A 23,162-nucleotide genomic window follows, 5' to 3' on the forward strand; every position below is an offset into this window, starting at 1 on the left:
CTGGCTCTCCCCTACCCTCTTTCCCTTTTCCTTCACTTTTTCCCAGCCTGGTCTTCTATGAGGTCAAACTGATCAACCTAGATGATTTTCTTGGCCATATTAATCGACAAGTCTTTGAGTCTTTTCTTGTCTCTCCAAACAGCCTCCAGCACTACTACAGCTAATTTTGAGAAAATCTCTTTATCCAGGCAGACAATTCTTCCACGTATCATTTCCCTGGAGGATTTTTCTGCTGCCAGTCTTCACTCCCAGATATGTCTCCCTTCCTTCATTCCCAGATATGTCTCCCTTTCTTCCTACCTCCCCCCTTTTCCTTATTTCCTTCTGCAATTTTTTTTAATAACCAACATATAAGAATCCCCACTCTTAGGTCAGCACAGTCCACAGAGACATAGACTTCAGCTGCACAAAAATCCTCTCAGCTGGACATTGATATATCAACAGAAAAGGCATTATCTCTGGAATTCACACCTTTAAACCTCTTGGATGTTTTCCCAAATATATATGTGAACTAATTTTTGAAGTCTGGGCAGATATTATAGATATCACTCCAACAGAAAAGTCCAAAATTCAGAATATTGTTCAGCAAAAAGTTCTGCAAGACTTTATTCGTGCTTTGAAAATTGGCAGCTATAAAATTTTAATGAGAAATATGTATATGTAGCTTTTTCTTGGAAATAGTTGCATTGTTTGAGTTGAAGCTTTCCTCTAAAAATCTGTCTGAGGCAAAAATGGAAAATTTAGCCCCAGCACTTGAAGCTTGGCATAATCAAGCAAGGGAAAGGAGAGGGGAAAAAAAATTAAAAGAGAAACAGGACAGGTCAGGCATCTCAGTAATAAACAGTACTACCCCATCTGTAATTATCATGGAATGTGACAACCCATAACTAGTAGCTGGCTTGGACCCATCTGCACTCTATCCCTAAGAATATAGTAAAAACTGCTAACCCCTAAACCATCATAAGACTAAAAGTATATTTAAAAGTAAATATGGGTCCTTGTCTATGACTTTATTTCCAGAATCACTGAAACCACTTCACTTCTGGCTTATTTGAAGTGGCACTTCCCTGAAACAAAGCCAGCTCTTCCATTCCAGTGGCAAAGGGAATCTAGTGGAAACAACGTGTGTTTTCAGTTGTGCTTTTTTCTGTTTCTATCTGTTTCAGAGACTTTGGTACGTATCTGTGCAGGTAGGGGCAGGGGTAGTGCTGACGGGGAAACACAGCCTGTGGCATCCTGCCCTTGGAGGCTGATGGATACCCAGGGAGTTAATGCTTCTTTCAAGCTGCATTAACTCCTGCAGGATCCCCTCGGCAGCTGGTGCTGTGCAGCTGCAGGAGCCTGGGGGCTGCAGCACAGTTCCCCGGGGGAAGATTCTTGTATGTTATCCACAGAGATGTTTGTTTCCCTCATGTGGGATGGTCCTCACGTTTTCTGTCTCTATTGTGTTTTGGGTGCAAAAATAAGTTCCTCGAGAGGCAGTTGTGTTTGTTTCTATTGAACTATCTTTGCAACTACAGGCCTATTTAGAGAATATTCCATTTAGATTCAGATTCTCTTTGTTTATTTTGAAAGTTACAAATTAGATATGTACCTCCTGATGCTCTCTCATATATACCAAACCTAAACTCGGGGTTGTGGCATGTGGTGGTGGCGGTTATTTTTTCTTAAAAACATAACAACAGCTTGAAATAAGGACAACATCTTTCAAAAATGGGGATGATGTAAAAACTGTCCCAGCACTCCGCTCCCCGTGTCCGTTTCTATGGTTTTACAGTCACCATTTCCTAGTTAAAAAAAAAAAACAAACCAAAAAAAAAAAAACCCACCACAAACCAAACACCCCCACATGAAGAAGGGGAATTGGCTGACTGCAGACAGTATGCAGCATGGCTGACTAGCTGTATCCAATACAAACGGTAAACAAACTTAACAGAAGGAGGGATGGAGATCCTCCCCACCCCATTCCATCCCGCCTTGATGGCAAAGCCTGGATTTGCCACCATCCCTTGCTCAGCCCGTGGGACAGAGGGGACCTTGCTCTGCCCGGGCCGGGACTGGCCCAGGGGCTCAGCTGTTCCTCCCTGTTAACTCTGAAAGGGGGATTCGCCTCATCTGAAGGGCGAATCGCCTCATCTCCTCGCAGTGAGGCCCCCCCTTCTGCACAGCGAAACCCCCCTTTCACTCTTGCCTCTCTGTAACCCTGCTCTACGCTAAATGCCTGCTCTTTTCCGCCCCTCCTGCTTCTCCCGTTTGATTAGGTGTTGCTGAACCCGGCAGGGGAACCTTTCCTTCTGGAAAAAAAACAACCTGCCTGCGGCAGGTTTTCAGGCGGAGTTTCCGCAACCCGCGGGCGGCGGCGGCGCTCCCCCTGCGCTGCGCTGTCTGCCAGGCCGCAGCGCGGGTGCCGCAGCCGCCGGGCCGGTTGCTAAGCAACCACCCCCCCTCCCTCCCGCGCTCCCCTCGGCGCCGCTCCGTGCCGGCGAGCCCCGCCGCCATTGCGGAGCCGCCTCCCTTCACAACCCGGCAGCTCCCGGCCCCGTCTCCCCTGCCGGCTTTTCACTCGGTGTTGTCGTTTCGAGCGACATCGTGCTGCCCGTCTTCCCTTCTCGCAGCCCGGTGTGGCGACGGGAGGTGACGAGGCACCTGATGGCGCCCGGGCTGCGGGGGCGGGCTGGGGCGGTGGCGCCCCGGGAGGGCTGGGCACTGCGGCCTGCGCTCCGCACTGCCCGCCTTCCCCCGCCTCGCTCCGCAACGCCCGTGTTAACCTGCTTCTTGGCTCTGCCCGGTTAAAAGGAGCGGGTGGAAGTGAAGTGGAAGGTGTTGCAGCAGTTTACTGAGGTGGGGGGGGTCCTTGGCCCTTTGTCCTTGACTTGAGGAGACTTTGGCCCAGCTTCCCTGTCAGAGCCTGACCTGGGCTTACGTAAGCAATAACAAAAAGCAGTTTTGTGCATAGGTTGTGGTTGCAGTAGAAGCTAGTAAGAGGCTATAAAAGTGGAAATGCACAGTATTTTCCAGGATCACTTGTCAGTAGGTTCAGAATTGTGATTTATGTTGTTCATCCAAAATTGCTAGGTAGTTGTTAGGGCATATTAAAATCTCCTATCTACCTGGTGTCCTTTATCCAAAAGAATATGAATTATAGATGATTGCATTTTCTGTAGCCATACTGTAGTTAAGTTTAATGGAGATCTCATTCTAAACATCTTTACGTAATCCCCATACTGCGAATGTTAAACTCAGGGTTCTGGTTTGTCAGGAAAGAAATCACAGCATGTTTTATTAACAGCATAAGTAGTCAGCACATTCTCCTATTCAGGCATCTGGAAATATCTAGCTCATCCCATACATATGGCACTTCTGTTATCATTACATCTTTGAATTGTATAGTCACTCTCCCCACACAAACACACTAAAAATGGATATATCTCTAGCCTGACACTTATACAAGAATGTACTTGTGGGGATACATTTCTCACAACAGATATCAGGGCAAAAGATTGATTTGATGAGAAGCCCACCTCAGCCAAATGGTTGAAAGGCCACTTAACCAGCTTCACTTAACCAGCTTCACTGGGGACTTGGTGAATGCGCTTCTTGCATTACTTTGTCTCACATGTTGCTGTTTGCTTTGGAGGCAGTCGGTATATTTCTCTTTTTGTAAAGGGAAACTTGAACTGTTGTTTTGAATCTTCCTCAGGTGTGAATTACCCTTGGTTTGTTCCTCTGGTTATGGAGCTCATTTAAATCTGGCAGAAAGCTTATTTCACAGTATACAAAAAAAAAGTTAAGAATGGCATTTTCATCAAGTGAAAAAACCAAACTGCCTAATGCTAGAAAGAAGGAGTTAAGGGCCTCTTATCTGGAAAAACAAATAGCTTTTTTGTTCATTCACAGACATTTGATTGAAAATCCGCAATTGTTCAGAGAGCATTTCTGATGAAAGAGGAAAATGGAGTATGTAACTATAACCAAATACAAGTAATTGGCAGTTATTGGCCAACAGTAAGTAAAGATAATGATCAACTGATTTTTACCAATATATTTTTCATACTTTCTTGGAGTACATCTTGCCATAGCCTTATGGACATTACCCTGAAATAAGTTTTTAAAGAGGGTGAAAAAATTGATTTGAAGGAACTCCCAAACTTTCCCGTAGAGGTCTTTGTATACCTATCGTCACATTAGATGATCCTTGCCACACATTTTGGATAAAATGCTGTCCTGATGTTGTGATGTCCATGTTGAAAGGCAAGGGTGATCCTGGTCACGTCCTGATCTTGGAAGAGCAACCTTGAGGCTGCTGTAACAGAATGCTCACCCTATTTGATCCTTACATTTGCTAATGTTTGGGCATTTTAATAAACCTTTTTGCTTTTTTATCATACTAGTCCTACGTCCAGTACAGGATCTGTGCTAATATTTGTTGACTGTACAATTGTTAGAGCTCTGTTCATCTCCAGCGTTCAAGCATTGAAGATCCATTTATTCATACTCTAGTGCCTTAAACTATTGAGCTTTGCAGTTAGGACAAGCACTAAAATTTGGAAGACGTTGTAGGTAGTCAGCTAGTCCTTTGCACTCTAAAAGTGAAGGGACATGTTAAGCCTCTTAGCTTCTTTTCTGCAGTGCGATGGATCAGCTCTTTGACCAGGCTGAAATCCAGCCACTTACAGTTTTCATCCAGACCAGTGAGCTGATCTGGCTGAGGTGCAGAAGTGCTCAAGCCAGCAGAGTGGGAAATGACCAGGGTAAGTGCGGATGGAGAATGGGGCTGACCCTTCTGTCAGCACCATCTCATATGGGTTTAAGATTTTCAGAAACTGCATTTTCAAAGGTGATTTGCTAGTTATATACCTGTTTAAAATGTTGGACAATGTGTAGGAAGCTGTATTTTTATATAGCTCTTCAAAGAGCTGTTTAGAAAAATTGTTGTGTAGAAACACCTACTGTTCCAATCTCACACATAGTCCAGCACATAGATACTGTATGAAGAGACCTCTGTCAGAGCTCTGACTACTGAACATACAATGCAGTGTAGTATGAAACACACTAATCTCAAGCAAAGTAAAATTGATTTTTATTTGCTGTCTACTAATTTCAGCACTGGAGTGGTCAGACCATAAATCTCAGCAGAGATATTACACCAGCTGTAAACCTTCCACCTTCAGACAGGGCAAGCACATGACATACAATCTGTCATGCAGTGCTATGGTGTGCTGACACATCAAGAAGGGCTATAGCCCTTTGAGACAGAATAGGGGTTTTTTTTTCCAGCATTAATTTTACCCATGTTGAGGAATAGCAGTGATGTGAGATGCAAGTAAGTGAATGGACTATGGAATGGTTCTTTTAAACTTGATGATTTTAATTTCTTTTTTGTCAGGTTAAGGGGAAAGGAAAATACTGGAAGGAGAGAGAAGTCTGTAAAGAGAAACTGAGGGCAGATCTCTCCTGCTCCACACCGATGCTTCCTTAGGTACTCTGGTCTCTTTCTCTGTAAAGAAGTCCTTGGGACTTTCCTGCCTGTGATGTCACTGTTTTTCAATCCTGCACCCCACTGACTCTTTAAGAACTTTCTCAGCAAAGAGTGACTGAAATCAAACCCCCTTTCTTTTCTGCTTCTCTATGGGTAAACAATAAGCTCTTGCTCCCTTGAGGCCTGGGGAGAAACACAATGGATGGAGCAGCACAAAACAATGAGAAACCTACACTTATTAAGACCCTAGAACAGTGAGAGCCTGTTACAAGTTTCTTTAATCTCATCCTGATCAGCTTTGCCACAGATCTCACACTCATCACCAGTCTTTCTTTTGGCAAGGCCTGGCCTTTCTTAAAGCCTTTGAATGATTGTGGTGCATCTACCCTGTTCATTCTCTATTTTCACTGGTAAAACGTTTTCCTAACAAATCCTTCTTGCTGCGGTTTAACCCCACAATCTCTTTCCCTATATTGCAGATAGAAAAAAAATTCTTCCTCTTCCTTTGAGGAGCTTTCTAGACACATAAAAAATGTTGTGTCTTCTATCAATCTTTTCAATGTAAAATTAAGACAGAAAGAACTCAAATCCCACAATGCCTTGGATGTTTTCTTCTAAGTTATGTTTTTGTTGCTCTGGTCTGAATTCTTTCAAGTAGGCCCCAATATTTTTTTAGATGTGGTACCTGTGTTGGACATACTGCTACAAATAGAAGAGTAGAAAATCATTTCACATGCAGATAGAAAAAAAATTCTTCCTCTTCCTTTGAGGAGCTTTCTAGACACATAAAAAATGTTGTGTCTTCTATCAATCTTTTCAATGTAAAATTAAGACAGAAAGAACTCAAATCCCACAATGCCTTGGATGTTTTCTTCTAAGTTATGTTTTTGTTGCTCTGGTCTGAATTCTTTCAAGTAGGCCCCAATATTTTTTTAGATGTGGTACCTGTGTTGGAATATACTGCTACAAATAGAAGAGTAGAAAATCATTTCATAAGTTTATAAATCCTAAGTACTTTTTTTTTTTTGCCTTTTTTTTTTTTTACAAGTTTATAAATCCTAAGTACTTGCTTTTTTTTTTTTTTTGCCTTTTTTTTTTCAAGACTAACAGTTTTCACTTACGCTTGGTGTGTGATGCAGTAAGTACTCTAGATCTTTTCCTGCAGAGCTACTGATGCAGTTTTTTTCCTCATCCTCACCTAATTTTTCACTTATTTATTCTCACCTAGATATAAAAATCAGGATTTGTATCTCTTGAATTGCATCATTTTTTTGAGACCATTTTGTTATTTTTCAGGACATTTTAAATTCTAATACTGTCCTTCTGTTTCCATGTAGCCTTTCCAGTTTCATGTCATCTGCAAAGCTAGCAAACATGTTTTTCTGTCATCTAGATCACCATGAATAATTTAGTAGTATACTAAGTCGTTTAAGTAGCATAGGGGGAAGAGGTGACAGGAATTTCTTTAGATTCAGTGTTTTTGATTAAATGTATGCTCTTTACAAGAAGAAAAAGTTCCCTTTCCCCCCTTTGCTCTTTAAATGCAAAAAATACTGGACATTTAAAATTCTAATACTGTCCTCCTGTTTCCATGTAGCCTTTCCAGTTTCATGTCATCTGCAAAGCTAGCAAACATGTTTTTCTGTCATCTAGATCACCATGAATAATTTAGTAGTATACTAAGTCGTTTAAGTAGCATAGGGGGAAGAGGTGACAGGAATTTCGTATACTAAGTCGTTTAGGTAGCATAGGGGGAAGAGGTGACAGGAATTTCTTTAGATTCAGTGTTTTTGATTAAATGTATGCTCTTTACAAGAAGAAAAAGTTCCCTTTCCCCCCTTTGCTCTTTAAATGCAAAAAATACTATTTCATTTTAGAGCATAAACTTCAGATTTATTTTTAAGATTAAAGTTCATAGAGTAGTATTAACGTATTTTGCAAACTACAGCAAATACCACAGTAACTTGCACTTTTGTCAAAGTTGCTTGTCACCATGATAATTTTGGGACAGATTTTATTTAAAATTTAATTAGTTGTTTCAGCAAAGAAAGTGGAAATATGCCAATGTAATTTGCTCCTATCACAAAGTTGGGAGGCATTGTCAAAGAAGGAGCAAGCTATTACACAGAAAGGACTACATGAGTTTGATGACTGGTATTACTGGAATGAGATGAAATTCAGAACTATAAATGAAAAGTCATGTACTTAGGGACAATTCTAATATAGTACAGGAACACACAGCTGGAGAGTAAAAGGATCACAGAACGACAGAATGATAACAAGTTGCCACTTGTGCATTTTAATGCTCCACTTTAACATTGAACAAAGACAGTTAATTTTTACAGATTTCCGAGCAGAAGCTGGTAATCTGTTTTTCTTCTGATTTTATTAATCACGATTGTCTGTAGATGAAGGGCTCCTAGAGAGTCAGGAAAAGACTCAGAAGTTTTTCTCAGCTGTGTCCTGTCAAAAATCATTCATCACCATATAGACTTTCTTTACATGGGACACTCAACACTTCTTCATCTCTACCCTTTATATAGGCCGTGAGTGTTTTGCCAGCTGTTTAAAAGACAAAGTCCAGTTCAAGCTTTCAGATGTGCCATAGGAGTGGGAAGGTGGATAACACTGGTGATAAAATTAGTCATAAAATATACCCATGGCTGTAGGTAGGAAGCTAGAAAGCAGTTGGAAGTTACCTGTTACCACAATTCTTATTCCATGTTTATGTTTTAGGTAAATTTTGACCACGTTTGAACAATATTTTTTAAATGAAGGTTATGTTGGATTGTTTTTTGATTAATATTTACTATTTGATTTGATCATTTTCCCTTCCTATCTCTACTAATTTAGGCTATTACATTTACTATAGATATGTAGTATCTAAATATTTTAATATATTTTAAGGATTGGTACTAGCTTCTCTGGCTGCAATACTACATCACTACTGTCATCTCCTTGTTAGAAGTTTATATATTTCTCTTTTAGACTGCAAAGATCATACTGCATTTCCTGCCTATTCTATCTCTCTAAAATACTTGTTCATTTCACCTTACAGCCCAGTAAGACTGTGGAGACACAGACCTCTCAGGCGATGGGACACAATATCCCACTGGCTATTTCCTTTTTATCTTCACTTTTCACTGTCCTTCCTAAAGCTATGCATGTTGATTGTATAGCACTGGTGGAAATCAAATTGACATCTTAGGTAATTGCAGATCCATATGATAAGAAACAAATAATCAGACACTTTAACTTACACCATTAAAGGCAGAATGAAGCTCGTTTTCCGTATCATGTGAATTAGCCCAGCCCTTAGTTTATTGTAACTTTCATATGCAGCTGCATAAACACATGTACATATCCACAAATATAAATAATCAAAATACTTCTGTAGTTGGAAGTTCCTGTACCACTTCTGTGAATCTGTGCTGTCTCATAATCCTCTTATTTTCAGACTGCAGAGCAGCTCCACCTAAACCATAGTCCTAATTAAAGCCAGCCAGAAGTTTTCATCCAAAGCTTTTTAACAACAAAAAAATTAGTTACATGGAATTGTTTGCAAAATTTCTATTGATTTCATTGAATAATTTGTGAAGTTAGAAAACTATATCAAACAAAAGGCTTTTAACGTTATTTTAAAATACTGTGTAATATTTAAATGATTTGCAACCAAATCAATGGTTAAATTACATTTCTCTTTCGTCACATTCGTTTAGTTGCTGAAATTTTTAAAACCACTATTTTGATCCATTCAAGCTGTTCATTCTCTCACCACAATTGCCAAAGAGCCAAATTATCAAGATTTGTCCCACAGTAGTGTTTCTTCAGCTACTGTATTCCTTCGTTCTCCAACCTTTGTCACTTTAGAGTGACCCTTTACTACTTTCCACAGCTTCTTTAGTCCTCTTCAAGGCTGAAGGAAAGGAGATGGCAGAGGGACAGAAGTAAATGACTGCCTGAAGGTCTGAATCTATAGATACAGGAATGTGTTGCTTGAAAAGTTTGATAGAGATTTGGGTATGTGTGAAAGAAGAAGGGAAGGGGAGAAGGACAATGGTGGGGAAAGAGAGATGCAAAAAAAGTTTTATTAGTGCAGTGGGAAAAAAAGTACGAGACTCAGTAAGTGTAAGAAAATACAGAGAAAGCAGGAGAGTGAAAAGTAGTAGGATGGCATTTGGGTGGAGTGGTGCCCAAAGGTGATGTCTTACTGATTTGCCATATGGGAGGGGCTTACAGTGCTCCTCATCTAGTCTCGCTCCCTGCTACAGTGGGTGGTTTCTCTACAGGGATCCATCACTGCAGTGAACACTCAGAACTGCCATTCTTCCCTCTCCTTGCAGCCTTTCCCGGATTTAGAATGAATACACATCAAATATATTGTATAAATTTATTTTAGAAAACTGATACAAGCTATAGTTTAAAATAATCCAGACTGCCAATAATCCAGTCTCAGCAATTGCTTTAGTTGTGCACTGCCTGTGCAACCTCCATTTTTCTATTTCTCTTACTTTGCTACCCCTCCTACTTTCTTTCTGCATCACCTTCTCAGTTTTAACAGCTACGGTCTCATCAGCAGTAGCTGCTATATATTAAAAAGAATTTTTGAGAATCCTGAGAGCTGGATGGTTATATAAAATCGTGTATTTTAGTCCCAGAGTCTCAGTTTTAGCAAGTGTTCGAGCATGCAAAAATTCTTTGCCATTTCTGACAAGAATTTCTGGATGTGTATCAGTACCATCTAGTGGCAATAAGAGTTACAGCACTTAGGAGCCTCGCACAGGAAATCCCAGATTTGACTTCAATAACCAGGATCCTTCAGCAGGAAGTTAGGTGTGGTCTGTAGAAAGAGAATTAAAAAAAAGAAAAAAAAAAAAAAAGAAAAAGGAAAAGACATGATGGAATTTTAGCTGCAGTCTTCCTTGGTGCCATTCCAAGCTCACATAAAGGCAAGATTCTTCACTGGTAATGAATTTTTAATTCTTTCCTGCAGTATTAAAACAGGATTGTGCTTCTTTGCTGCTTTTTTTTCCCTTTTCTTTTCTCCCTGTAATTAACAATAAAATCTAACAGGATTCTGCTGCAGGACCACTTTCATTTTCCTATTTAACCCTTCTGCTGCTACTGATTGATGCAGCTTCCAGCAGCTGTCTGCTACAGACCATCCATGACAGAATGCACCAGGTGCATTTTCCTGCAATGGGAAAGCATGCTCATAGGGAGACCTGCAGGAGTTGGGATGTGTGTGGATGTCTGTGTAGGTGTAAATTGCTTTGTGCATATGGTTGAAAAGGGGGAGAAAGCATCATGTTGCAGTTTATTTAGCAGGCTTCAAAAATATGAGTTTGCTGCAGCTGTACTGGAGTATGTGTATTTAGCGAGACTGTAAAATAGGATCATGCTGATTGCATTCTAACTATTGTATAATTTTAATTTGATAATTGTTTCTTGCGTATATTGTCTTATTCAAAAGTTGTTACTTTTTATTGCATTTGCTATATTTTTAATGTGCTTACTCAGGAGAAGGACTCTTGAGAAAAATTCTTGAAGGCTACGGCAGAGTTTCTGTTTATGATTTCAGATCAAAGTATTTGCACTGGGAATATTTTCCGCTTGTTCTTTTTAACGGAACTGTCTGGAGACATTAAGAAGAGATGGTTCTGCTCTTGTTAGTGAAAATTGTGAAAAATATATACAATTGATATAGTATCAGACATAAAAGATCTGAGTGCAGTGTGTAATAATTAAAGATCATTTTTGTTTATTTCAGCAATTCTTCCAGTGCACAGTGTGTTGCCATGCAGGGGATCTGAATACAGGTGCTTACGCCTGAATCTTGTTTCCTGAGCTGGCAGCTCTGCAAAGGCAGCATATTTGTACCAAAGAGAAGAGCATCTCACATTGCTTTCAGCTGATGCTTCTGGCCTTACATGGCCGTAGTGGATTCAAGGAGTCATTTCTGGCCCTTCTATCTTGAGGGAGGGTTGGTCCAAGGTGCAGCTTTCAGGATAGTAAAGAGATTAATTGTCTGGAGACTCACTCCTCAACACCAAACCAAAAACCTCCAGAATTGTTGATTTCTCACACTGAATGTGGTGGAAAATATCTCCTGTTCTATTCATGGGAACGGATAGCATTATCTTTGACAAAGGCAAGATGCTATTGTATTGTATGTGACATTTTTTTATATGGTCTGTAGAACTCTAGTGAATTTTAAACGAAATGTTTTAAGAAATTATACCGTTAAGACAACTCCAAGAGGCGAGCTGGAAAGGAAAATGGTTTATTTTGAAATAAAAACAAATGAAAAAATTCGTTTCACAGCAGCCTTCCCTTCGATGATAACTACTGAATTTAACAAGATGCTCCACAGAAAATTCTGTGAAGGTATATTCCTTGACATTGTTTGTATCTATTTGGGTTGTTCTAAATTTTTTTCTGTGTTTTTATATTTTTAGCACATTTTTATGAGAGAGGCTAAACAGTAATTAAGAGGTGCAGGATGAAAAGATGGCACAATCAGTACTGGTACCACCAGGACCTGACAGCTTCCGCTATTTCACAAGAGAATCACTTGCAGCTATTGAGCAGCGTATCAATGAAGAAAAAGCTAAAAAGTCCAAACAAGAACGCAAAGATGATGATGATGAAGATGGCCCAAAGCCAAATAGCGACTTGGAGGCAGGAAAGACCCTGCCATTTATATACGGCGACATACCTCCAGGAATGGTGTCCGAGCCCTTGGAAGACCTGGACCCATATTATATCAATAAAAAAGTGAGTGTGTTGTATATTTCTATCAGACTTAAGAAGATTAAAATACCTCAAACCCTCTCAAAAGCATAGTATTTCCAGTGTTTTTGACATAGTCTTTGTGTATATAATACATTCCTGCAGCAGCTGATTTCATTGGCAGAAATCTCACTTGTAAAAACAAGAGCTAGTAGTGAAAGTTTGAGGGACCTGGTCTGAAGGTAGAGATGCATTCAGGTTTATTTTAATATACCTGGCATTTTACTAAAATTTGTAACTCTCAGTGTTTTACACAGAATTGAAGAAGCAGCACAGGGTTTATCTTCAGAATTATTCTTTTATTAATTGCTGTATTGTAGATGTGAAAGGAGCAGACCTTCACTATGAAACCCATCTCAGAGGTAGCTAGGTACATTCTCACTAACTTTTTTCACTGTCACATGGAAAGCATAGTTTACATTCTCTTGTTGCTGGGGAAGATAGGGAACTATGTAAAGGTAATTTCTCAAGATATGCTGAAGATCCTCTTCCATTTTGTACTATGTAGAGGCATCATATATCTGACTTGGACTGTGTGAAAAATTTTCATATCCAGAGGTGTTTAAAAGAGGGAAATAAGTAAAGAGGGGGTAGGAGTTCCTCTTGGAGTGTCAACAGAATGTTACATAATTTAAAAAAATATTTTATAGAGATGTTCATTTTTTAGAAAATAAAACTACTTATTTGCTTTTTGTTTAAAGTAACATCAACTGTTGTGACCAAGCACAATAGTGCTGAACTTTAGACTTTTGACCAGCTGGCCTTGGGTTTCTTCCAGAATTCCAGTCCCTCAGATTTTGGCATCATATGTATTGCACCATCGTTATTCTAACAGTAATGAAGGAATTACTGATTATTTTTTTAAAAATGTTTCTGTCTTCATCATTTTTCTCATGTTCTTTCTTTTCTTTCCTCTGGAAGTAAGCTAATGAATAAAAACAAATGCATATAAAAAACATGAAAGCAAAAAAAAGTACTTTAAAGAAAAATGAAGAAAACCCCCAAGAATAGTGAGGAGTCAAACTTGACCTAGGTAAAAAACTAGAAATGAAGATATTTCCTGTAGGAATTAGCAGTATGCCTCATCACTAATCTGTTGAAACAATTACAATATAGACAGGGAACAGCTTTCAAAAATCAGCTGTACCTTACATATTCGTTGCAGTATTTCTAAAACTCAATGCTATGGAGAGTCTTGAATTAAATTTGAAAACAAGGTTTTCAATTAAATATCGCGTTCTGCTCCCTTTACTCAAGTGCTTTACCCTCTTGAAGTCTGGAAGTAAGGAAAATTGAATTTGGGTCAAAGTGATGATCCCTTTCCTTCTTTCCCAGTTCTGCAGTAGTAAAAATCTAAATTCAGTGCCGGAAATCCTAAAGCTAGCACATGTATTATCATGCTTGGGAAACTAGGAAAGTAATTCTCCAATAAACTGTGGATGTGAAGCAAAATACTGCTGAATTGCTTGTTCCTGATTTAGAAATGCAGAGTGGTTGATCTTTTGATCAACTATTTAGATCTCCTGATCTGTTACAAAAGCATAGTGGTTTCTAGTGGGAGATGTAAGGCTCCAAACTATACATGGATTGCACTTATAATTTTTCCAATTATTTTTCTTTGTGTTCTTTCTGTATCTTTAAACATCCTTGTTTAGGTCAGATTGCATTTAAATTTTTTAATACGTCTTGACGGGTCAGCATCACACAAGTGGTACTTCATCAGAGGTTTTGTCAGAGTAAAGGGAACAGAAAACATGAAGAGTCTGATTTGAGAGCAGATTTTCTTCAAGTCCCTGAAGAATAGTAATAGAGTTGAAAAGCAACGGTAGCAAAGATACTATTACAGACCAGTCCTTTCTCCTCTACAACAAAGGACCAAAGTATAGCTTGAGAATCAATGGGTACCTGGGAATGCAAATATGTTCCATTTGGAAGAGATGAAATTTATGATTTCAGGCAGAGGGAGGCATTGTGTTTTCAGGATTTCAGCTGCTGTATTTGGCTCACCTGCTCAGAAATCTTTAAAAGTGCTGCCTTGTGATTCCAGCTGATGCAGATCATGGCTACTGGCATTGCTCCAGGTTTGCATGGCTTATGCTCCCTTTGGGCTTTTTAGGGCTGCCACAATGTTAGCTAGATCCACTTACCTTCAATGAGCATGAACTTTCACCCATGTGCAGAAAGAAGAGATGATAGAAATATATAGGAATTTCCCCAAATGTATGGTAATATAAATAATTTTAAAACTTACTGCATGTTAAATAAAGGCTTTATTCTTCTTTATTTCCCAGGTTTTAAGAAAACTATTACATTTATAAATGCTTTTTTTAATGTTGGCAGCATGCATGAGTTATTGCAGAAACTGTGGAGAGACAGTGAAAATACATGGATTATTCTGTATTAGGTAAAAGTAAAGCATGACATAAGAAAAATAGATAGAATTGCAGGTATGAAACTCTCACAAGAAATAGTTGAAAAGAAAGGCAACATGTTATTCTTTCGTTAGAGTACAGCAAAATCTATCCAGTACATTAATGTTATGTTGAAAAACACTTGAAATTTGGATCACTTTGTAGTACTGTTGTCTTAGTACTTTGATGTGGTAATTAATGCTGGTTATTTGACTCCGGGAATGTTGAAGTTTTAATGGCTCTCATTTTTTTTTAAAGGTATGTGTATATATTACAAGGTACAAAAAGTATACTAATTCTTCAAGTATTATGCACATTTGTACCTTATATACCCATCTTTGTATTTTAGCTAGCAATATCAGGATTACTTATGATTGCATGAAAACATTTTAATAAATTTATTTAGAAATTGTATTTATAGTAATTTGAGCTGAGCAAGGGGATTGTGATTCTGGGGGAGGAAGAAGAGTTTGACCAAATTTGATTAATGATGAATTGAAAATGATTCTGTGTTTGAACTTGTAACTTGTTTGTGACTTGCTATCTTTTAAATGTTGTTTTTCATTTTGTGTTTCTTTTTTCAGACCTTTATAGTATTGAATAAAGGGAAGGCAATATTCCGATTCAGTGCCACCTCTGCCCTGTACATGTTAACTCCTTTCAATCCTCTTAGAAAAATAGCTATTAAGATTTTGGTACATTCATATCCTTTTCAAGTGGTTAGTCTAAAACTATAGTGAGATGTTACTTAGTATTTAAATAATTCTCTGGCACATGTCCCAGGATCAATATGATCTATAGTGCTTTGTCCCTCTTCTCTCTACTATTTCTGTCTTCTGTTCTTTTTCTTATTCCCTTTTTACATTTGTGTTCATTGCTGAATCTTAATATAGTAATATCAGAAGCCAGACAACCAGTCATCCTCCTTTACAGTTTCTTCCTGTGTCTTTTTTCCTTCCCCCACCTATTTTTCCCTTCCCTCTTATTTTTCCTATATTCATCATGTCTTTTTTCATCTTTTCCCCTCCTCCACATTTTTCATTAAGTGCAGATATATTGCTCAAAATACTTTCAGTTCTTCACTGACACTGTGTTAAAAATCCAATCTTTGATCCCAGGTTTGTGCTTGCATGAATATTTAGTGAAAATGTGATTTCCTTATTCCTTTTGATTTCCTGATTCAGATCACAATTGCAGAAGGATAGGTAAACAGTTTAGGTTTCTTATTTTATTATACATTTGTGATCTTATATGTATCTTGCCTGTCTATTTTATTGCTTGATCATTATTGCATTATGCACTCATAATCCTGTAGATGTTTTAATTTCAATCTTCAAGTGGGTCATGAGATTTCAACATTGCAGATAGTGATTTACTAAGCTAAATTATCACAAGACTATCTATTATTTTGTGGTTTTCAGTGTTTTGGTAGTTAACAATAGTAGTCATCCCGCTGACCTCAAATGCAATGAGGGCATTTACTTCAGCAGATTTGTTTACTTAAGGAACCAGTAGAAATGTTTGCACGCTTACATTTTACAAGAGTCTAACATAAGCACACTGAAAGCAGTTTTGTGTAGCATTATGTACAGGGATGATAAGAACATGTAGAATAAATCTTGAAAGGATTTTTTTCAATCTTGGTATAGTGGCAGTCTGATAATTATAATGGTTTTTATATGTTGGATGTTGTTATCAATGGCTAGCTTACAAATGTCTTCAGAATCAATCACGACACTGCAGAGCCTGTTTTGTATTTGCTTGTTACAAGTGTCACTACAAATAATTATTTGTCCATTATCTGACAGTCCATAGCATGTTGCAGAGCATTATTCAGTTACATGGAATAATGGAAGATCATGGGACTGAGACAGTAATGAAGAACTGGTCACCAAAGTCAAAATGTTAAAAAACGTTGTTTAAAATTGTGGGAGGTTATATTCTAGTTATTTCTCCACTAATGAAAGAATAGTTAGGATTTGCAACTCTGAGAGGACTTTTCATCAAAAAGGATTTTGAAAGCCTATGTAAAATAACAGGCTTGTGAAACACTTATTAAAACACGTTATTTTTTATGATTTTTAAAATACCTTTCCTTCCCTTCTGCTCTGTTCGTATATGAATTGTATAGTTAGAAGCTAGATTCTCAGTAAAGGATTTGAAATATATTTACTGATCAGAAAACTCAGAGAATTGTTGAGCGTAATGCCAGAGTTCGACAGTTTACAAGGCAGAGGTATTTACTCTGGCTTGAAGGTGTTTTCATTAATATTGATATACAAACAAAACTTTGTGAGGGAACCTCACAGTATTTCCCACTCCATTATACTAGGATTTCTGTTTAGGGGCAGCATGAGAACCTGCATTTTAGCAGCTCTTCTCAAAACTGAGCTTTGTCCTTTTTCTAGTTTTAGTTGATGGTGCCATCACGTGGACATTTTGTGCTTCATCTGTGTGGTTTTCTTTTTGGTGTTTGTATTTTCATTTCTAAGTGGAATGTCATCAGTCCTGAAAGGTCGTAAATCCAGAGCAGTTCTGTTAAAATCAGTGAAGTTACTTATGACTTGGGTCTGTCCTGGAATTCTTTTTAGATTTCTTTTTTCTTGAAAATATAATAGGCCTTCCCCTCCACCATATTACAAAAGCTGTATATAAAGCAAACAGTAATAATTCTCTCACTAAACTTTCCCTCAGCTCTCTCCTACTATGTGATAACTAGCTTTCAATATCTTTCAATATATGTATTATAGCGATAAGCAAAATTGTTGATACACGCCAAATTTTATGGTGAAACATAAAAGAACAGTGAAGAAAATGTGTTTTTCACTGTTTCGTATGCGTGAAGTAGATCAGGTTTGTCTAGATTATCCGAAACAGATCTGTTTTTTCTGTGATATCCCACTAAATTTTAAGCTACTACTTCAAACTTTTGTATTTTTATTCAAAATAAAAAATTATCTAAGGTTTTCTTAATTTTAAGGGTTGGGTTTTTTTTTTTTTTATATCTTTCAGATTTTCTAGCTTTCAGCTATAAAGCAGTGACTATGGGAGCTTTAACGTATTCAGGGCTTTTCCCTGAGTGTTAACAGAGCAGTGGAGGGATAAAATAGCTCCTGATAGTGGAAATCTGCCAAACCAGCATGTTATTTGATACTCTTTTTATAAGCTTTTCTGGCTTACATTCCTTAACTCTTAACCTACATTATTCAGCATGCTTATTATGTGCACTATTTTGACCAACTGTGTATTTATGACTATGAGTAACCCTCCAGACTGGACAAAGAATGTAGAGTAAGTTAAGTGGATTTTATTTGAATGATATTCAGTAATCTGAAATAAACTGCTGTAAATTATTTTATATTTGGATGGTATCTACTGGCAGCAGCTACTTTGTTGGCATATCCTTTCAACAGCTATTCTGATGCTAATTTCTTCTATGTAATATTAAGTGCATATATTTTACAAAACTTGCCTCATTACAAGTTGTTCAATGTCCACCCTCTGTTTGCAGTACTAAATGGGGAATGTAAGAAGAGAAGTTAGTCTTACGACCATGCAAAAATGTGGATTATTACTATTTTTCCACTGCATTTTGTGTTATGTCTGTGCAAGTATGCAAATACACTCTTCCATCTATTGCAATAACCGTAACAGATAGGGGATCATCTGATGGATGGATATGTTCACCACAGTGCATCTTTCCTTTACCAAAGACAATCTAACAGTGGAAAGCTTGTATGAAAAATAAACTATTAAAGAAGTGTTTAAGTGGTTGGCTATTCTTCCCATCGGAAGATAAAAGGTCCAATATGATGTCAGCTGCTTGGTGCTGATATACAATTGGTGCATATTTTGCTGTAGACCACAGTGTGAAACACTGCTCTTCATTTTCCCAATACCATTTTATGATGCTGCTTCTTTTTCATTCCTGATTGCTTTGGTTGATACCTACCTCTTTAATCTTCAGTAAACAAAAGTTAAATCATAGGGCTATTAAAGTCAGTAAGAGACTTTCTCATTTTGGGAATACATTCTGCAGATGTATTCAGGATGTCCACCATAGAGTAAATATTTATTAATAAAGATAGCTAGCTTGAATATTTCTACATGTCATTATATTGTGCCATCTAGATATACCACAGAAGCCCTTCTCATCTGTTGAGTTGTGCAGGGAAGAAATTTTTGGTTTAGTAATTGAACGGAAAAAAATTCATATTGCAAAATTGGTTTCAGGTTGACTCAAGTCTAAAAACCAGTTCAAGCCTTTTAAGCAGTTTAATTTGACTTATTTTCTGTTAAGCTATAAATGAAACTAAAAATTTCAAGATTACATCATTTGGAGATAGAAAATTGAAATTACTCAGAATGCCAGAATTAAATATTTTTACTTTTTACATTTCAACCACATTTTTTAGCCAAAATAAGTAGCTGGATTTTACTGGCATTTGTCAATATTTTTGGCTGTTCTTGCACAGGATTTTGCATTTGAAAACTCGTTTCACTCCAGTGCTATGCCTGCCTGTCTGAAGGTGAAGTACTGGATACACCTAGTCTGTAACAAAGTGAATGAGGACTGATGAGGGTTGACACATTGCCAGCACATGGTATATTTCAGCACAATGATAACATTGAAGAAAGAAATTTTTAGTCTGGAAGCAGCTTCTGAAATCCTAACATAATCTATCTTTGTGTTTGTTATAACATGGATTCAGATTGGACATAAACATGCACCAATGAAGTAACCAGGAATTTTGCAACTGTCTCGTTGGTGTAGGTCATAGAATTCAAACTTAAAGCTATGGGTTGGCATTTAGTCTTTTAATCGTAGTTTGATTCCTTCTTCCTTATGGTGTAAATTCTGCAGATGTTTAAAGTTGGTTATAGCTTCCATTAAATACTTTTGCCACTTACAGAGAAGAAAATGAGAATAAAACAACTAAAGAGCATAATGTGTAAAGATAATATGTATGTCTTTCTATAAACTCTGTCTTGCATATTTTCCTCAGATACACATTCACTGGAATTTATACCTTTGAATCACTTATTAAAATTCTTGCAAGGGGCTTCTGTTTAGAAGATTTTACATTTCTTCGAGACCCATGGAATTGGCTAGATTTCACTGTCATTACATTTGCGTAAGTCTTCTACTTTTTTTTTTTTTTTAAATAAGAAAATCTTTCTGATAGCATGAAATTAGTGACTAAAAATTGCCTCATATTTTGTCAGCCAGAACATTTGGAGCCTGGACTTCCTGCGGTTTCAATATGTTTCTTCTACCTCTTTTACACATTTTAGTATTTCTAACTAAGCATGTGCTGCAGAGGCCAGCATTGTGTGCCAGACTGTGAATGCCACCAGCCTGAACTGTTCATATCCTGTCTCCTTTCTGCATACCAGAATTAAAGGAATCCTTTTGACTTCCTCCTATAAGCTGACCAATTTAGGTTTCAAGCCTCAAGTCAATGTGGCTTATTTTGATAAAACTTAATTTAATTTTATGGTCAGAAGCATATTTATAACACAGGCAAAATACACTGAACGGTGAAGAGGTCTTGATCAAAGACCCAAGCAAATAGGATAAAATCTGCCTCAATTCTGAGTAACTGTGATTTAATCCTACAGGTATGTAACAGAATTTGTAAACCTAGGCAATGTTTCAGCTCTTCGAACTTTCAGAGTATTGAGAGCTTTGAAAACTATTTCTGTAATCCCAGGTAAGAAGTAGTTGGTGTAAGGTGTTAGGCCCCTTGTATCTCCAACTGTTATTTGTGTGCTGTCATTGTGTTTGTGTGTGAACTCCCCTATTACAGATATGTGACAGAGTTTGTGGACCTGGGCAATGTCTCAGCGTTGAGAACATTCAGAGTTCTCCGAGCTTTGAAAACAATATCAGTCATTCCAGGTGAGAGCTAGGTTAAACACTGAGGCTGACTTTTGTTCCACAAAGGCTGTACTCACGTTTTTAAAGCATAAGCCTTGTTTGCTACACATTGCTAACGAAATAAAAAAGCAGGAATCAAGACATGTAATTTTATTTAAATTGATTCTTGCTATTCTTATATTAGTTGTGTTTTCTTTTCCAAAAAATCAGCCTTTGAGTTTAACAAATTCTTGCATGAGATATTTGCAGTAAACAGCCTATGTGATTTGCATCTTATGACATCAAGCTTTCTTTTACATGTTTTAAATATAAGTTAATTTTAAGCTTTCATACTGATGCAAATTTTATCATTTATTGCAGGCACTTGGTATAGCAACTTAATTCAATTTTAAGTCATGTATAAAAAAATTAAACTCTAAAGGATAGCATGGGCCGTGCATGGGGTATTGTCTTAAAGACGTGTTTCTTCTCCAAACCATCACCCCTCTTATACTGTAAGAAGATTATTATGAGGATATCATTCAAATATGCTTTTATAATGTCTTTATAATGGGTTTACTACTGCAGAATACTTTTTAAAAGGTTCATAAAAGGAAGGTTTGGGCAAGAAGCATCAGCAAAAGCAAATGATGCTTTTCTATGTAGGGTTGAGATATAGCATGAATAATAAAATCACTTGTTTTGGCATAAACAATGTGTTTGATATTTTCTACTTTTTATTTCTGTACACTATAAAACAAGCATAACCTTACAGCTTTTCATTCATCTTCACGAGTAATAAAGCTTTTCATGAAATTACTGTATCACAAATATTAGACTCATTTAGTTGTCATTTTGCATGAAATCTTTATATTGTCAGGAAAAATCACATGGGGTTTTTTGGTGTTTAATATCTGTTTAACATCAAAATAAAAATCTTTTCTCTTTGCAGGGTTGAAGACTATCGTGGGAGCCCTAATTCAATCTGTGAAGAAGCTCTCGGATGTTATGATCCTGACCGTGTTTTGTCTGAGTGTATTTGCACTAATAGGGCTGCAGCTGTTCATGGGCAACTTGAGGAATAAATGCCTGCAGTGGCCTCCAGACAATTCTACTTTTGAAACAACTGTTATTTCCTACTTTAATAGCTCTATAGGTGAAAATGGTACATTTATTAATACAACAATGACAACATTTAACTGGGATGAGTACATCGAAGACAAAAGTAAGAGTTAATTATATCATCTATTGCATTGATTTTCTGGATTTTTTTTAAACAGATATAAAAGCATCAGTATTTTCTCATTGAAATTAAGATGGTGTAATCTGCCCAAAAAACATAAAGGCACTCATTTTGTCTAGTAAGTAAAAGAACAGTCATAATGTAGCTTAACATACTCATAATATTGTACTGGGTACCAGAATATCTTTTTACCTTTTACTGACTACAACTTGTAGAGGAAACGCACCTTGTAGCACAAAGCAGAAACTTCCGTGGTAGTTTCAAGCCTCCTGAAATAGTGTGACAGTTCTAATATGGGATCTGAAATTGTATAGCTCCATTACTGCCAGATAATGCCCAATACCATAAATTCACATTTGAACGTCAGTGCATGAATCCTGCTATAGCATATAAATGCAGCTGTGTTGTTTCTTCTGGAACTTTCTGAGTGTCTCTGCACCCCACTTCCTTGCACAGCACAGTCATGCCTTTATGACAGTACTGGTAATTTATCCCATGCTTCTTATTCTAGCAAAACAAGAACTAGGTGCTGTACTGCATATCCTTTAATTTGTTTCTTACATCTGGAAAATCAAGAAATTAGTGTTTTGGTCTCCTTTGTATCTCATAATACAGTATTTTCACCGTTTTAGGTAGTTAATGTCACTACCATGTTAACAAAAATTGTGTTAAAACTCAGATAGAACAACTCTGGAGATATCTGTAGTAGATTTAGTAGATTCTGTCTTTCATAATGGTAAATAACTTCAGTCACTCCAAATTATCTGTTCAGTCTCTCCGATTTACTTTAGTGTATTTAGGGTTTTAACTTTGTAGTTAGGCATAATCTTAGACTTTTTATAAAGTCTGATTAAGTGTTGTAACTGATGCCTATATCACTGAACGTTAGGAAACCTCAGTTTAACAGCTAAAGCTTTTGGATCCAAGTCTCTCGTCTTGTAATCTTTTAATATACTTATAGTCTCAGCATACTTGTAGTATCGTAAAAGTGTCATCTTGGAGAAGATTTTGGGTGATAAACTATTCTTAAAAACATCTGAAAAACAGATTCTGTTCCATTTCCCTTTATCTGCTTCTGGTACTAAATCACACAAATAGGAATTTTTTTCTAGATATCTGACCTGAATTCTCCTAATTTCAGATTGAATATGTTACTACTACAACTGTGGACTTAGAAATAAGATAATCATAGACTACTTATATTAGTCTTTATGAAAGAACTGTTATCTTTATTTCTGGTCTTTTCTAAACAAGCAAACCTATTTCCTGTTTTGCATTTTCTATACCTATTTTAACATTTTTTTTTTACTTTTTTTGACTCTTTCCAATTAGTCTGGGATTTTGGTTTTACTTTTTTTTTGGCGGGGGGGGGGGGGG

At 37.2% G+C, this 23,162-nt stretch overlaps 1 protein-coding gene across 5 annotated transcripts in view; it reads left to right on the top strand.

Annotated features, from left to right (window-relative positions):
• LOC106895130 (sodium channel protein type 2 subunit alpha) overlaps positions 1–23,162 on the top strand; it is an 81,906-nt gene that overhangs the window by 10,066 nt on the left and 48,678 nt on the right. For 2 of the 5 annotated variants that reach the window (XM_014954257.1, XM_014954258.1), the window contains exons 2-7: positions 11,938–12,256; positions 15,267–15,385; positions 17,884–17,973; positions 19,689–19,817; positions 20,305–20,396; positions 21,495–21,767. In XM_014954257.1, coding sequence (XP_014809743.1) covers positions 11,990–12,256; positions 15,267–15,385; positions 17,884–17,973; positions 19,689–19,817; positions 20,305–20,396; positions 21,495–21,767 — 970 coding nt within the window. In that variant the 5' untranslated portion in view covers positions 11,938–11,989. Of the gene's footprint in view, positions 1–10,371; positions 10,445–11,937; positions 12,257–15,266; positions 15,386–17,883; positions 17,974–19,688; positions 19,818–20,304; positions 20,397–20,492; positions 20,585–21,494; positions 21,768–23,162 lie in introns of those variants that run through there. The other 3 variants (XM_014954256.1, XM_014954255.1, XM_014954259.1) reach the window with 3 other exon arrangements.

Source organism: Calidris pugnax, unplaced genomic scaffold, assembly GCF_001431845.1.
Source record: "Calidris pugnax isolate Ruff unplaced genomic scaffold, ASM143184v1 scaffold103, whole genome shotgun sequence".
NCBI lineage: Eukaryota > Metazoa > Chordata > Aves > Charadriiformes > Scolopacidae > Calidris > Calidris pugnax.